General features: G+C 30.9%; 1 protein-coding gene across 1 annotated transcript in view; it reads right to left on the bottom strand.

Moving 5' to 3' along the window:
* Positions 1-16,410, bottom strand: part of LOC118180474 (G kinase-anchoring protein 1-like) — a 73,386-nt gene that overhangs the window by 47,441 nt on the left and 9,535 nt on the right. Inside the window, exon 2 of the mRNA XM_035349563.2 lies at positions 3,409-3,528. Within this exon, the coding sequence (XP_035205454.1) occupies positions 3,409-3,528 (120 nt within the window). The remainder of the gene's footprint in view (positions 1-3,408; positions 3,529-16,410) is intronic.

Here is a 16,410-nt window from a genome sequence, read left to right as displayed (position 1 = left end):
AATATAGTGTTCGTGAAATAGTGTTCTGTTTTGGTGTTTTATGTGTTTCCGGCGATTAAAATTGTATGGTAGTTGGTGTTCTCCAATCTTGATTGGTTCCAGCGGTGCAATATTTGGATATATGGATTAGCGATTAGGTTATGACATCCTAAGTGCTATATTGTATTTCATTCATATTAACAGTGTTGGCTTTAGTTTTTCCTTATGCAAATTTTGATCAGAGGTCAATCGGCGGTAAGCTAACGTGGTTGCTGCTGATTGGCCGATGACGTCAAGAACGGCGGGTTGGCCGAGTATTATATGTACACTGGTATCGGCGAATGTGTTTTATTATGAGTTAGCATAATGCTAGTTTTCTTTCACTCAAATGATTTTAAATGTAAAGGCTACAGTGTTAGCTTATTTTATTTTTAATTTACGGAATAAAGTATGAATTTTATTTAGATTAGTCTTAGCTTTATTTAAGGGAAGCAAAATATGCTTTGCCTTTATCACCACTGCCAACAAATAGATTATTGTGTTGGTGCTCAGAATTAACTCATGTAAAACCAAAAATAACATACAACGGTAAGGCATTTTCTGGTTTTGCTGAAAATGCAATCAATGCAGAAGTAACAACAATTCAAGCTGTTATGGTATGTTCATTAGTTTCAAAATACAAAGAAATTATTGCACTGGCACCAGTACTTAATATGACTGCTAAAGATGAATTAGATATATGTAATAACAAGAACCAATACATTAAAATTAATGATAATGCACATTCTATAGTATGCTGTCTTTTGTATAGTATGCAGAAAAGGTTAATGATTTTAAAGTGTATAAAATGTATGATCGAAAAAATAATGTTAAGGAAACATTAGCATTACTATGAAATATTGTAATCTATAATTATGTGATATTTAACTGTGCAATATTAAAAAAACACTTAATATTTTTTATTGATTGCAAATTGCAGTTTTATTACTTTTCATTTGGCATCTATTCTTCAAAACACTGTGTAATTCGTGTTTTTTTAGATATTGCCGTTATGTATGTTTATTAGATTATCTTAATAAATGAATGTTGAAATTAGGTTTTACTTTTTAATAAATTTAACTACATTTTATTTTCTTCACTTACATTTTATGTGAATGTGATAACAAAGAAATTCATAATAAATAGAAACAAAAAGTTTCATCGTGAGCTATTTAACGAAGAGTTTATTTTAACATACTTAGCTTACTATCGTATACTATATTATTTAAATTATTTCTGTACAGTATTATAAAAAGTGCATGAAATAATCATTGTAATCTGCCACTATTATAAAATGTAGAAACTAAAAATAAGTAAATACATTAACATATGATCGAAAGAAATGGTGTTAAGGAACATCAGCATTACTAGTAAATACTGCAATGAATCCATAATTATCGCACTTTTAATTGCTTACTATTTAAAAAAAGAAAAAAAAGAAAAAAAAATTTTTTTTTTATTAATTGGAAATTTTAGTTCTGTTACCTTCCTTCTGCTATTTATATGGGAAGTTTTTTTTTTTTTTTTTTTTTTTTTTTTTTTTGGGGGGGGGGGTTATTAGATTTTAGGTATATTTTTGATTACATTTATTAACTACTTTATACAGTATTTCATTTGCATATCTTGGAGATATAGAAGTTAATGGTTATATTTTTTACTATAAAATGCGAATAAATTTATACTTGAGTTCAGGTAAAAAACTGATTATGTTACCTTAAGAACCGCTTCCTAATTTATCATGACACGGGCAATTTTCAGTGTCTCTGAGATTTAACAGAAATAAATGTGATAATGCTGTTATAATCAGAAACGCTCTTTTTTTTTTTTACCCACATATATATATTTACTTTTAGTTATGTCTGATTGAGTTTTATTTTTTAAAACCTACTATTTATGTTATATATTTATAATTACCACTTTCATAATTACTCTCACTTACATACTAAATTATTAAGGAAAAAAAAAAAAAAGATGAAAATTTTAAATAATCATAATTTGGAAGTTAAGTTATTAAAAAAAATATAGTTTAAAGTATTGAAAATAATTACAACTATTATTAATTATGCATATTTATTCTAAAGAGAAAAAATTGTATTATCTTCTGGTTTTCAGGAAATGATAAAATATTTAAAAAAAAAAAAAAAAATTAAGAAGAAAAATACATTAATTATTAAGCTTATTTTTCTGCATAAATCAACATGTAACACAAGGGCATAATAATGACGTTTTCACAACTGTTGCAAAAAGGTACAATTCTGTGAATATTTAGGCGTCATTAAGGCGTCGTGATACAATGCTTTCACAACCCAAATATAACCTACGAAAGACGCAATAACGATGTCTGTGCGATAAAAACCTCATCTGCAAAGACGCAATAAAGACGTCTTTGCAATGATTGCAAAACAGTGGAGTTTCACAGACATCTGGGCATCTTAAAGACAACATATTGCAACGGCATCCGAACGACGTAGCCGTGCTACTTGGGTTACTGGTCAGCTTTCAACTAAATGCTGAACTTCGCAATCAAATCTTCAAATTAAGTCTACAAGAATGCATTTCTACAAAGCTGTGGAACTAATGTAGAGTTATCGGAAATGCTGCTGAACAAAATTTTAAAAAAAATCTGAAATGTTTCAGATTTTAAATTACATCTAAAGGGGCCTTTTTTAAAAATGCTTTGTGCGTTACCATTATTTATTAAATATCATGTTCTTTGCACTTAAACCATAAAATTTATTTCAATAGAAATGTTGCAAAATAATTTTAAAACGAGCATATCTTTAGAATTTCCAATACACAGTTCGACGTGACAGAGATAAAAAGGTGCTTTCCCCCCCACAGAGTGTTGCCATTGCTCGCTTTTAAGTTGTTGAGTTTGTTACTCAAAAATTTGTTAAAGTTTTACAAAATACGAAATCAATAATAAAACTAATTCCAAATTTGGGATTTCAGACGCCCATATTCGCCATTCAAAATTGGATGGCTCTAGATACTGTTGTTTTATCACAATGCAAGAAACATACATACATTTATGCAGATTTTTCATTATTTAATTTCTTCAAATATACTGCAGGACTCTAACATTTTGTGGCAGCAGTTTGAAAAGTGAACCAACATTTATAGGAGTCCGACGCAAAATGAAAGTACGTGCCAAAACAAAAGTAATAGTCCTTCAGAACTCAAATCCCTTTGGACTAATAATAATAATAATAATAAAACACAATAGTGGTTGTCGGAAACTTTCAATAATTTCAGAGGAATTTAGAGCATTCTCCTTAAAAGAAATTTTTCCTTTAAATGGAAAATGGACAAAAAATAAATAAATACATAAAAATAAATAAAATAATTCTTAATTTAAAAAAACACATCAAAAGTTCAAATTAAACATACTTCACTATCTTTCATTTTCCATTCTTCCCACTGTTTTTGATTTGAATTATTCGGCTTTGAAGAATTAGATGATTTCTGTTTTCCTTTTGTACCATGAGTACCAAATGCAAGGCTTTGTAGCTAAAATTCAAAGAGAAAAAAAAAATTGTGTTAATAAAGTACAAAGTCTATAGTCTTTAATCTGGACATATCTATAATCCGGACCTCAAAGCTACAAACTTTCTGCACATGCGTAAACGCATAATGCATTTATGCAAGCGCATAATACCTTTACGCATGCACGTTTAATGTATAACGGACGGTATAAGCTAGGCTAAAATTATCTAATTATATATTTCAGTTAATGTTGCAGATTGCATTGTTCCTTAATTTTCTAATTGGATCTGGCTTATTATTTTTTGCAGACTGTTAGAGCAATTTTATAAAAAGTAAGCTTGAACTTTCGATTATGTCGAAAAGAGTTTCCGATTCTGGAGCTGCCAAAGGATCTACAAAGCGAAAGCATGTTTCGATGTCCATCAACTAAAAGGTGGAATTGCTGCAAAAAATGGATAAAGGCATATCCTTTGTTTCTCTAACCATTCCAAAATCTGTCTATCAATTTCACGCTGCTCTGCGCGGGGCGCGACGACGCTCACGATGAACTGGAAGTTGATCTGTCAGCACTATCCTTATCTTCAGGGCAGATGTTTTTATTTTATTCGGCATATAATTTCTTACTAAATGTAGTATTTCATCTCGATGTACTCTGTCTTTGATATGATTTAAATCAAATTCCCCGTCATTATAAATGTCACGAATACACATCAAATAGTTTTCTGGGTGCAATTTTCTAATTTCGACTATGAGTAATGTATGCTTTACGCATGCATGGGTTGAAGAAATGTTTAATAAAGTAAACAGATAAATATTCAGCTTTTTTTTTTTTTTTTTGGTAAATTTTGATACCCTTTAGATCATAATTGCTCTTTATTTCATAAATTACGGTTTCATATTTTTAATTTGTGTCTGCATGCCATCTTACCAGATTTGAATTGATGATCTACAATCCAGAAAAACCCCTAATACGGAATAGCCAAAGTCCCGACGAAACCGGATTAAAGACTTTGTACTGTACAATACTTAACATTAACAATTGCATTTTAATGAATTTTACAAAATTTCTGTATAAAGTAACTGATTTATAATCAGAATTTTTTTTTTTTTTTTTTTTTTTTTTCAATTGAAGAAAGTAACTGTGAAACTGCCACAATTTTGTGACAATTACTGATAATCGTGAAGTCACAACACACTAATTGCATCTATGCCTTCATTTGATGTAGCCCTGATTTATTAATAAGCCAACTTTTGTTTTTATGAACAAGAATAAATATTTATAAATTCACTGGCGTGCTGTATTTTCCCTTGCATTTAAAAAAAAAAGAAAATCTGCAGGAAGTTTTTACTTATAGCATTCTAAACAGAGCTTTTCATAAAATCAGAGGGCCTAACAAAATAAAAGAAATTCACAAAAGCAAAATTGAAGAGAGCTGAATACTAATGCAGGCTACTTGACGGATTGTTCAAAGAGCCTGACAATGTTTTATTATAAGAGTTGCTGAGAGAAGTGAAGCTCAGAGTTCCACATGAATGTGTGCTAGAACTTTGTCGAGATTTCTGCCAACCTTCATGGCTAATGGGATAATGTGCAAGTAGTGAAAGTAGAAATAAAATATCAGCACAGGATATAGTTGAATTTTGCTAACCTTGCAGCATCTTTAATGATTTATCTTTCAATAATTGTATAACAAATATTGCTATTTATGTATTAATGCAACCACCTTGACACAATTTGGTGAATGTTTGCAGATGAAAAGTTGAAAGTTACTTAAGGAAACTATTGATATTTATGGTAAGTCAGCATTCATTATCAAATTACTGAAGAATAAGAAACACTAGCAATTTAAAAAATACAAATTTTAGTTATTAAATAAGGATCATATAATACAAGAAAAAATAACTCTTATTTTCGAGAAATCGTTCTATAATTTTATTTCTTTCTTAGTGTAAAAGAATCTTGTTTTTCCTTAAAAAAAAAAAAAAAAAAAAAAAAAAAAAATAGAGAGAGAATTACACAACTTTGGCATCATTAACAGGCTATCTCTTAGACACACCTCACCATTGTACCTTTTAGCAATTATGTGATAAAAATACTGTATTCCTGGAGAAATTTCTACCGCAATTTCTTCCATTGCTGTAAATTATATTAGCAAAGAATTTAAAATTCAGTTTTAAGCCTAAAGATATCACTATTTGTTTATAAAATAATTGGAACTTGGAATACAAGAAAAACAATGCCTAGAAAAAGGGCAAAATTGCTTATCTGAAACAATGTTATGAGTATGGTTATCTGAAGAATGTTTATCAGCATGGCTACAAGTTTGGCACATTCTGGCAACTTCTACTAACATGGTTGTGATAATATGCAAGTATCTAAATATTTTTACACTTCTCAGAGTAAACATGATTGTTTATAAAATATATTCTGTTTAAACAGCAGTTTCATTATTACTGATTACAACAGAATTTTACTTATAAATCTCAAATGCAATGTCGCCATGTAAAAATAAAAGTAAAAAATAAAATTATAGTTATGATCATTGACAAAATACCCTAAGTACGTAAAAATGTGGAGCATTCTTAGTATAGGGTTGTATGGAGAGTATACTTTATCAAAGAGGCATGTTATAATGATGTAAAGATGCCATCATCCAAACTACAGAGTTTATATATGCAAGTACTTCATGCATTAAGTAAAATAGGAAGTGATAATTGTTTTGCAAGGTTATAAAGTCTTCCCCAAGTAAACCAATCACTAGAAAAAACTAGGGAACGAAAAAGAAGAAAACAAGTTTCCTCCTAGTTTCAGCTACTTGCAGATCTTGAAAAAAATTGTGAATAAATTTACTTGAATGATTAATTAAAAAAAAAAATGTAATTATCTTGCAGAAAGAACTGCAAAAAGAAATAAGATTTTAGTTTTTCTCAAAAATGTGAAAAACAGAAACAGGGAAAAAATCCTTTCTAAAGCAGGCTAATCTTGTCTTGTCTGATCTTGTCCTGGATAACAACACCGCAAACTCAAAAAAATTCCTTTAGTTTTTCTACCTTGACTATAAAAACTGAAAATGTTTGTATATTTTAATTACAGTTATTTATATGAGTTATCAGACAGTTCTGTACAGCATGAAATTTCTAAAACATTTCTACCACTATTTTCTTGCTTTAACTATGGACAAAGTTAACCAGGGTTCATAGCCACATTTTGGTTAAAAAAATAAGCACATATAAGCCTTTTTCAAGCACATTTTAAGAAAAAAATAAGCACCTGTCTAATTACATTATACACAACTGCATAACCTTAAAAATTAGACTCGTAATTTAAAATATGAGAAATGCAGTATTTATTAAGAGAGAATAAGCATTACCTCAACCATGGAAAATAATTACTTTTTTTTTAATTTTAAATAACAGTTCAATTTACAGAACTAGTTTACAATGAGAGGAAAAAAAAAAACTACGCAGAACTAAACTATATTACAAGATTTAATGATGAAATTTCAGTTCAAAATAGAAGAAATAAATAATAATAAGGCATATTTATTCTATTCGCTTGGAACTTAATAATAAATACAATTTATTTTTCCACTTATATAGATATTTAACTAATTTAAATCTAAATTCTGAACATTTTCTAAATTTTCATTGTATATCAGTTTTCCCTTAACAAATATTGCAAGCAAAGTAATTTAAGTAAAAAAGAGGAACATTTCTGAAAGCAGAAGACAGAAATTTGCTTCATGCAGTCATCCTTTAACAGTAAACTTTAACTACCCGCATACTTAAAAATTGGCGAATATTCGAACTGTCGAGCATAACTTGAAAAAGAGGAGCGGAGGGGGGATAGACTGTAGTCGTTCTTTAGATTTTTCTGCTAAATAAATACTTTTGACATTTCGGTATGTGCATCGTATAAAAACAAATCAATGGAACAGAAAAATATTCTGCTTGCAAGCACAGTAAAACTCATTTAAGTATTCGTAAACAAATCTTGGACGAACATCAAAATTAATTATCTCTGCAAAATATCTTGTGCAATAAATGCACCTTAATTCTTCCCTACATGATATTACGCAATCGGTTTCAACAGCTGCCGGTATTGGGAGAATAAAGAACTAAATAAAGGAAAAGAAAGAGACTTGCCAATCTGGGGTGTTTTTCATTCTAATTTTCAACAGACTGCATTAAATTTCCGGAATAGAATCATTCTTCTCTTGGGTTGGTAGACCGCAGAGTACGTTTAGTCCTATTCAATCCAGATTGGAAAATGACAAAAAAAAAAAAAAAAAAAAAAAGTCCGTTGCTTGTTTTTCAGTGAACTGTAACAGTTTCAATATTCGAGATTTTGCGGAGAAAGGGGAAAACCTTTCAACCTTCGTACTGTATAATGTATTGGCCAAAAAAAATGAAATTATTTTGACTATTCGATTACTTTCCTTTTATTTAAGCCATTCCGAATATTATTCCTTAGAAAGCTAATCTGTGTTGAAACACAGCCATTTTTGGAAGTTTACGATACTTCAGCAGTTACTGCAACTATGTTATTATAAACATTCATACATATGCTCATAATATAAGCATAACGATCATAATAAACACGAATATGAACTGACCAAGCGGAACGAGAATGCAAATTATTAAGATCTTGATAGAAATTCAAACGTGTGTAGTATTTGGGTGGGAAGAAAAGAATGCCGAATGTACCGGAATTTTCTACTGCGTTTGCAATTCTTTGACCAATAGAACGACAGGCACCTGTCTGTACTCTCCGCGCATACCAAAGGTTATGTTAATACAGAGAAAGCGGGAAAAGCTATTTCCAAGAGTATGATTCTCCATCTGACATTCCATATTAGGAAGAAAAGTTTATTTAGTTTCGGCTTTGGTACAGGGAAAAATTGTGCGTTCATTAAAAAAAAAAAAGCACTAAAAGCAAAAAATAAGCACTAAAAACAAAAAAATAAGGGCTTTAAAGCAAAAGTAAGCACCTATAAGGGCCTTTATATTTTATTTTCAAATATAAGGACTTATAAGCACTTATAAGGACCGCTACGAAACCTGTTATCTCTATCTTTCAGTTTTTAAAAATTCTGCATAGCACAATCCAATACAATTTTACTTTTCATGTAAAATTTTATCAGCTTCAGTTGAGTTAATATATCTGCTGTTTATACTTTTAAATCATCAAATTCTACCAATTAGTCTTTAATCCCAAAATGTAAAATACATACTCCAATTAGAATAAGTACAAGTTTTATATAGAGACCAACAGAAATATATACAGGATTGCAATTGATACTACAGTACAAAGTCTTTCATCCGGACTCGTCGGGACTTTGGCGATTCTGGATTAGGGGTTTTTCCGGATTATAGATCATCAATTTAAATCTGGTAAGATGGTAGGCAGTAATTATAAAATTAAAAATATGAAACCGTAATTTATGAAATAAAGAGCAATTATGATCTAAAGGGTATCAATATTTACAAAAAAAAAAAAAAAAAACTGAATATTTATATTTATTTATTTTATTAAACATTTCTTCCAACGCACGCATGCATAAAGCATACATTACGCAGAGCCGAAATTAGAAAATTACATCCAGGAAACTATTTGATGTGTATTCGTGACACTTATAATGACGAGGAATTTGATTTAAATCATATCAAAGACGGAGTACATCAAGATGAAATACAGTGGCGTAGCGAGGGGGGCAAGGGAGTGTATGATGCACCGGGCACCTACCGCTGAGGGGCGCCAAATGTTTTCCAAACAAGATTTTCATCATATCACTGTGTTTTTTGGGGGGGGAGAGGGGCACCAAAAAGATATTTTGCCCCGGGCACCAGTTATGCTCGCTACTCCACTGATGAAATACTACATTTAGTAGGGAATTATACGCCGAATAAAATAAAAACATCTGCCCTGAAGATGAGGATAATCAACTTCCAGTTCATTGTGCGCCGCGACGTCCCACCCCTCTGCGCAGAGCAGCGTGAAATTGATAAACAGATTTTGGAATGGTTAGCGAAACAAAGGAGATGTCCTTACCCATTTTTTACAGCAATTCCACTTTTTGTTTGATGGACATCGAAACATGCTTTCGCTTTGTAGATCCTTTGGCAGCTCCAGAATCGGAAACTCTTTTTGACATAATTTAAAGTTCAAGCTTACTTTTTATAAAATTGCTCTAACAGTCTGCAAAAAATAATAAGCCGGATCCAATTAGAAGATTAAGGAACAATGCAATCTGCAACATTAACTGAAACAGATAATTAGATAACTTTAGCCTAGCTTATACCGTCATAGTACATTAAACGTTCACGCATAAACGTATTATGTGCATGCATAAATGTATCAGGGTTCATAGCCACATTTTAGTTAAAAAAATAAGCACCTATAAGCACTTTTCAAGCACATTTTAAGGAAAAAATAAGCACCTGTCTAATTACATTATACACAACTGCATAACCTTAAAAGAAAAATTAGACTTGTAATTTAAAATATGAGCAATGCAATATTTATTATGAGAATGAGAATTACCTCAACAATGGAAAACAATTAACTTTTTTTTTTTTTAAATTTTAAATGACAGTTCAATTTACAGAATTAGTTTACAATGAGAGAAAAAAAAAACTATGCAGAACTAAACTATATTACAAAATTTAATGATATTTCAGTTGAAAATATAGAAAATAAATAATAATAAGCCATATTAATTGTATTCGTTTGGCACCTAATAATAAATACAATTTATTTTTCCACTCATATTAATATTTAAATAATTTAACTTAAATCAAAATTCTGAACATTTTCTAAATTTTCATTCCATAACAGTTTTCCCTTAACATATATCCCAAACAAAGTAATTTAAGTAAAAAAGAGGCACATTTCTGAAATCAGAAGACGGGAAATTCCTTCATGCAGTCATCCTTTAACAGTAAAAGCTTAACTAACCCGCATACTCGGAAATTCCCGAATATTCCGGATAGTAACTGGAAAAAGAGGAGTGGGGGAGACTGTAGCCGTTCTTTAGATTTAAATTTAAGCTAAATAAATGATTTTGACATTTCGGTATGTGCATCATATAAAAACCAACGGAACTGAGAAATATTCTGCTTAGAAAGCACAGTAAAACTCTTTTAAGTGTTCATAAACAAATCTCAGACTGAACATCAAAATTAATTATCAATGCAACAATGCAAAATACCGCAAACGTTATTGCGCAATACGCGCGGCGTAATTCTTCCATATGTGATATTACGCAATCGGAATCAACACCTGCCGGTATTCGGAGAATAAAGAACTAAATAAAGGAAAAGAAAGAGACTTACTAATCTGGGGTATTTCTGATTCTAATTTTCAACAGACTGTATTAAATTTCCGGAATAGAATCAATCTTCGCTTGGGTTGGGTAGACTGCAAAACTTTTAGTCCTATTCAATCCAGATTGGACAGTGACAAAAAAAAGTCCGCTGCTTCAATATTAGAGATTTTGCAGAGAAACTCCCAAGCTCCATACTGTATGATGTATTGGCAAAGAAAATTAAATTATTTTGACTAATCTGTGTAAAAACACACCCATTTTTGGAAGTTTATCTATACTTCAGCAGTTACTGCAACTATATTATTATAAATATTCATACATGTGCTCATAATATAAGCATAATGATCACAATAAACACGAATATGAACTGACCACGCGGAACGAGAATGCAAATTATTAAAATCTTGATAGAAATTCAAACATGTGTAGTATTTGGGTGGGAGGAAAAGAATACCAAATGTACCGGAATTTTCTACCGTTTTCGCAATTCTTTGGCCAATAGAAAGACGTGCACCTGTCTGTACTCTCACGCGGACCATAGGTTACATTAATGCAGAGGAAGAGGGGGAAAAGCAATTTCCGGGAGTATGATTGACCATCGGACGTTGCATATAAGGAAGAAAAGTTCTTTATTTAGTTTCGGCTTTGCTATGGGGAAAAAATGCGCGTTCATTAAAAACAAAGGATTAAAAAAAAGCACTAAAAGCAAAAAATAAGCACTAAAAACAAAAAAATAAGGGCTTTAAAGAAAAAGTAAGCACCTATAAGGGCCTTTATATTTTATTTTCAAATATAAGGACTTATAAGCACTTGTAAGGACCGCTACGAACCCTGTGTATTATGCGCATGGGTTTATGCATTTACAGAAAGTTTGTAGCTTTGAGGTCCGGATTATGAATGTCCGGTTTAAAGACTTGGTACTGTATCTCTGGTATTTTGAATTTTATCTGGTATTCTGCTTAAGCAGTCACATCATTTAGAAAACAAAATTGGCAAACTTAATTACCTAATTTGTAACACCTAAATTTTGAAATGTCACTATTTCAACGCTAAAATTCAAAAGCTAATATAATAGCATTTTTAACAAGTATCTTTGGAACTACTCTGATATGCGCCTCCACGCTGCCATGTTACTATCTAAATTTTTTGTCTACATTTCGAACTTTAAGCCTAAAATGTCTCCAAAAACACGGTTTTCGCACATGCAAAAACCACGTTTTGAACAAACAATTTAAGCTAAAAAACCGAAACAAAAACTTTAGATAGCAAAAACGTAAAGTTTCTAACCAAAAATATTTGACAAGAATGCATGTACACAGTGGCATGTTTTAACTTTAAAAAAAACATCTAAGAATGGTACAATCTAGGCAACAAACGAATCTACAAACTACGGACACCTCACTTTAATAAATTAACATAACAACAATAAATTTCAAACAATACCATGTACACAGCGTTCTGTTTCAACTAAAAAAACATCTACGAATTGCACAATCTAGACGCTATGCACTAATCAACAAAATAAACTAAAATAACTAAAATAAATTTCAAACAATTCAAAAAAAAAAAAAAAATCTGAAATGTTTCAGATTTTAAATTACGTCCAAAGGGGCATTTTTTAACATTTTGTGTGTTACCTTTCTTTATTAAATATCATGTTCCTCGCACTTAAACCATAAGATCCAGTGCAACAGCAATATCGCAAAATAGTTTTAAAACGAGCATATCTTTAGAATTTCCGATACAGAGACTCACGCGCTAGAGATAAAAATGTTTTTTCTGCACAACGTTGCCATTGCTCACTTTGAAATCCTTGAGTTTGTTAATCAAAAATTCGTCAAAGTTTTAAAAAATAGGAAATCGATCATAAAACAAATTTCAAATTTGGTCTTCCACATGCTCATATTCGTTGGAGGATTACGTTATTCAAAATTCGATGACTCTATGTACCGTTATTTTATGACAATGTGAGAAATATACATACATTTACGCAGATTTTCATTATTTAATTTCTTCAAATATAATGCAGGACTCTAACATTTTATGGCAACAGTTTGAAAAGTGAACCGACATTTATCCGTCTGACGCAAATTGCCAAAACGAAACTAATAGTCCTTCGGGATTCAAATCCCTTTGAACTAAAAAAAAAAAAAAAAAAAAAACAATAACGACAGAAATTCATACTAAAAAAACAATGAACATAACATTCTACAAAATAAGAATAAAATAAAATGCACTTACCATGAATTAATGTATTTTCGAACAGTAGAAATACCAATTTCATGCCGCCACATAATCATTATCATATTTATATGACAGCTAGACACACTATCTAGAAAATTCATACTATGGTTCACAAATAAATAAAATCACAAATCCCTACTTCTATAATGCACAGCCACTAAAAATAATCTCCCAGACTCACTGCCCCTCGACACGATATTTCCTTTTGCCGAACTTCAATTCAAAAACTTCCTCCATTTTATCTTTACCACCCTATCTTCTCAGACACAGAGCATGACACAAATCAGCGAAAGATTTTTCAATGTCAACAGGGTTGCCATACAACACGCAACCGCACCAAAAACCAGCTCAGAACACATATTGCCACATTTGGTGAAATTAGGGCATATATCAGAGTTGTATCGTATCTTTTATCTATTGTAAAAGAGTTAATTGTTTCCAAAAAATACAGGCATTTCTTTAATTTAATTGAAAAATTAAACAAATATCAATACAGATACAGATATACACTGTGTAAAAACAAAAAAGGACAGTTCTATATATTTTGTTCTACTGGGCTGATTGACAAAATTCAACTACAGTACAAAGTCTTTAATCTGGACATCTATAATGCAGTATGATCTATAATTCGGACTCAAGGCTACAAACTTTCTGCACATGCGTAGCGTTTACACATGCGCATAATAAGTTTACGCATGCGTGTTTAATGTATAATGGACGGTATAAGCTAGGCTAAAATTAGCTAATTATCTATTTCAGTTAATGTTGAAGATTGCATTGTTCCTTAATCTTCTAATTGGATCCGGCTTATTATTTTTTGCAGACTGTTGAGCAATTTTATAAATTATGTCAAAAAGAGTTTCCGATTCTGGAGCTGCCAAAGAATCTACAAAGCGAAAGCACGTTTCGATGTCCATCAAAAAAAAAAAAAAAAAAAAAAAAGTGGAATTGCTGCAAAAAATGGATAAAGGCATGGAGAAAGTGACAAAGAGGTTAGTGAAAACGAAAAAATTTCGATTGACAAGTTAGTCGGTATTCTCGGCACAGCAATTACAGGACTTGAACAGCGGAACTTTGTAACTGAACAAGAAATTATGTCTGTTTATAGAATTAAAGAGAAAGTATTAGCACATAAAACGAAGCAACTTAAACAACTTACATCGAAAGAAATCTTTAATAAAGTAAAATAAATATTAAGCTTTTTTCTTTTTGTAAATTTTGATACCCTTTAGATCATAATTGCTCTTTATTTCATAAATTATGGTTTCATATTTTTAATTTTTAAAATTTCTGCATGCCATCTTACCAGATTTAAATTGATGATCTATAATCCGGAATCGAAAGCGCGACTTAGGTTATGTATTAGATTTATATATAACATTGTTCTAATATAGGTATCTTGACAAAAAAAATCAGACTTTTTCTGAAATAACGTACCAATTTTTTTCCACATTTCAAGTCTACGACTCAAATTACATCAAACTATCAAGTTTTATTAAAACTGCACAAGTAGTTTTAAAAAAACTAGCTCTCAAAATTTTAGCTCCTAAGTGTTAATTGAGTTTGGTATATATCTATTAATCTTTCTTTTTTTATTAAACTTATTTTATTCTTCTTTTTGCATTTCTAAATTCAGGTTCCTTCCAAATAAAATTCACCCATTTTTTTATGATTTATTTTAAAAATTCACATTTTAAAATAATTTTCATAAATTTTTCAAAAAAATTTTGAATTATAACCTATAAAATATTTACCATCATCTTAAAGTAGACATTTTTCTAAGCATACCTGCAAAAAATTAGTTTTTTATTTAAAATTTTCGAAGATATGAATGAATTTATATATTGGCAAGTTTTGAAATTTGGCATATTTGTTGAAAGCGATAAAACATCAAATGTAGTTTAGATACTTTGCTAAAATTATTCAAAAGTAGGAATGATGTGACTTTTTTTTTTTCTGCTCATGCACAATGTAAAAAGGTAGGAACAAGGTGCCTTTTTTCCTGCTCCGGCATAATGGAAGGGAAAGGAAAATTGGTTGCCATATATTAAGAAGTTCGCCAAGTGACTTAGTCTTGGCGCAACTGAAAAAAATTGCACCAAGATAAAATTTTGAATTTCTCTATAAATTTCACACCAAATTTTACAAAATTTAATATCTAGGAATAATTTGAGTAGCAGAATCTAAATATGGGAAAAAATTGGTTTGTTATTTCAGAAAAAGTCCGATTTTGTGTCAAAATACCTATGTTAGAACAATGCATATATATAAATCTAATGGCTAATCTTTCGAATATGGTAACAGGTAGTTTGGGGACACTTTGGTAAGGCGATAAAGGTTACTAGCTAGGACTGGCCCACCAGCGGCCGAGCGGTAAAGTCGCTGAACACTGGTAGTTCGGTCTGAGGTTCGAATCCAGCGAACGGGCTGGCTGCATGGGTGTTTTCGTGGTTTTCCCCATGTGTAACGTGTATACGAGCCAGTTTCCCTTAGAAAGTCCTCCACGAAGGCATCCCTCCCCTTAGGCAGATAGCCCTAGTGTGCTTTGCCATAATTAAATACACCACACCACTAGCTAAGACTTTAGCAGTGTACATGGATAAAGTCAAGAGTGTGCGCAATGCCATTTTTGTGCAATTCTGGGATTTTTTTTAAGTGAAAATAGGTCAACGTGTACATGGATACCGTGTATGTGCAATTCTTAAAAACGCAGCAAGCAGTGGGCGATTCTGCACTTTTTCCCAACTTCACACCCTAATCTTCGTCATGATTAAGCCCTTTTGTTCCATAAAAGTTCTATTATAAGCGTAATTCGGCTAGCAGATTGTTGGACAAAATGTTGAGTTTAAAAAAAAAAAAAAAAAAAACACAACTAGTAGGTTGCTGTAGCAGGGTTGGCCGCCAAATTTTCGTTAAAAAATCGCCAAGTTACTATAATCCGAAGATTAACCAATCTAATATATATCCTAATTCATGCTTTCAAGATATGAAAAACGCAAGTTGAATTTTGTCAAGTGGCACAGTAGAACGGGAGATATAGAACTGTCCCATCAGTAACTCTAAATTTAATAATTCTCCTAAAAAAGAGTATGGCAGCAGACAGACTGAAAAAGAACTCTTGTCAGGAACTTAATACAAAACAACAAAGAATCAGGAAGTTGGACAACAGTTGATCTGAATATAAAAAAAATTGAATAACTATGTTGTCTTTTTCCTGCAATAATATTGCAATCCAAATATAAATTTACAGCAATAAAAACAAGTAACTTTTTCAAATTTCATTTTTCATGTTTTACTTTAACAAAGGTTAAAATATTACAGTACTTGCCTATTA

Source organism: Stegodyphus dumicola, chromosome 4, assembly GCF_044657685.1.
Source record: "Stegodyphus dumicola isolate Sdum_Otavi_A_Nest chromosome 4, ASM4465768v1".
Lineage (NCBI taxonomy): Eukaryota > Metazoa > Arthropoda > Arachnida > Araneae > Eresidae > Stegodyphus > Stegodyphus dumicola.
Note: the sequence above shows the minus strand (reverse complement) of the source record. Positions and strands in the feature narration are given on the sequence as shown.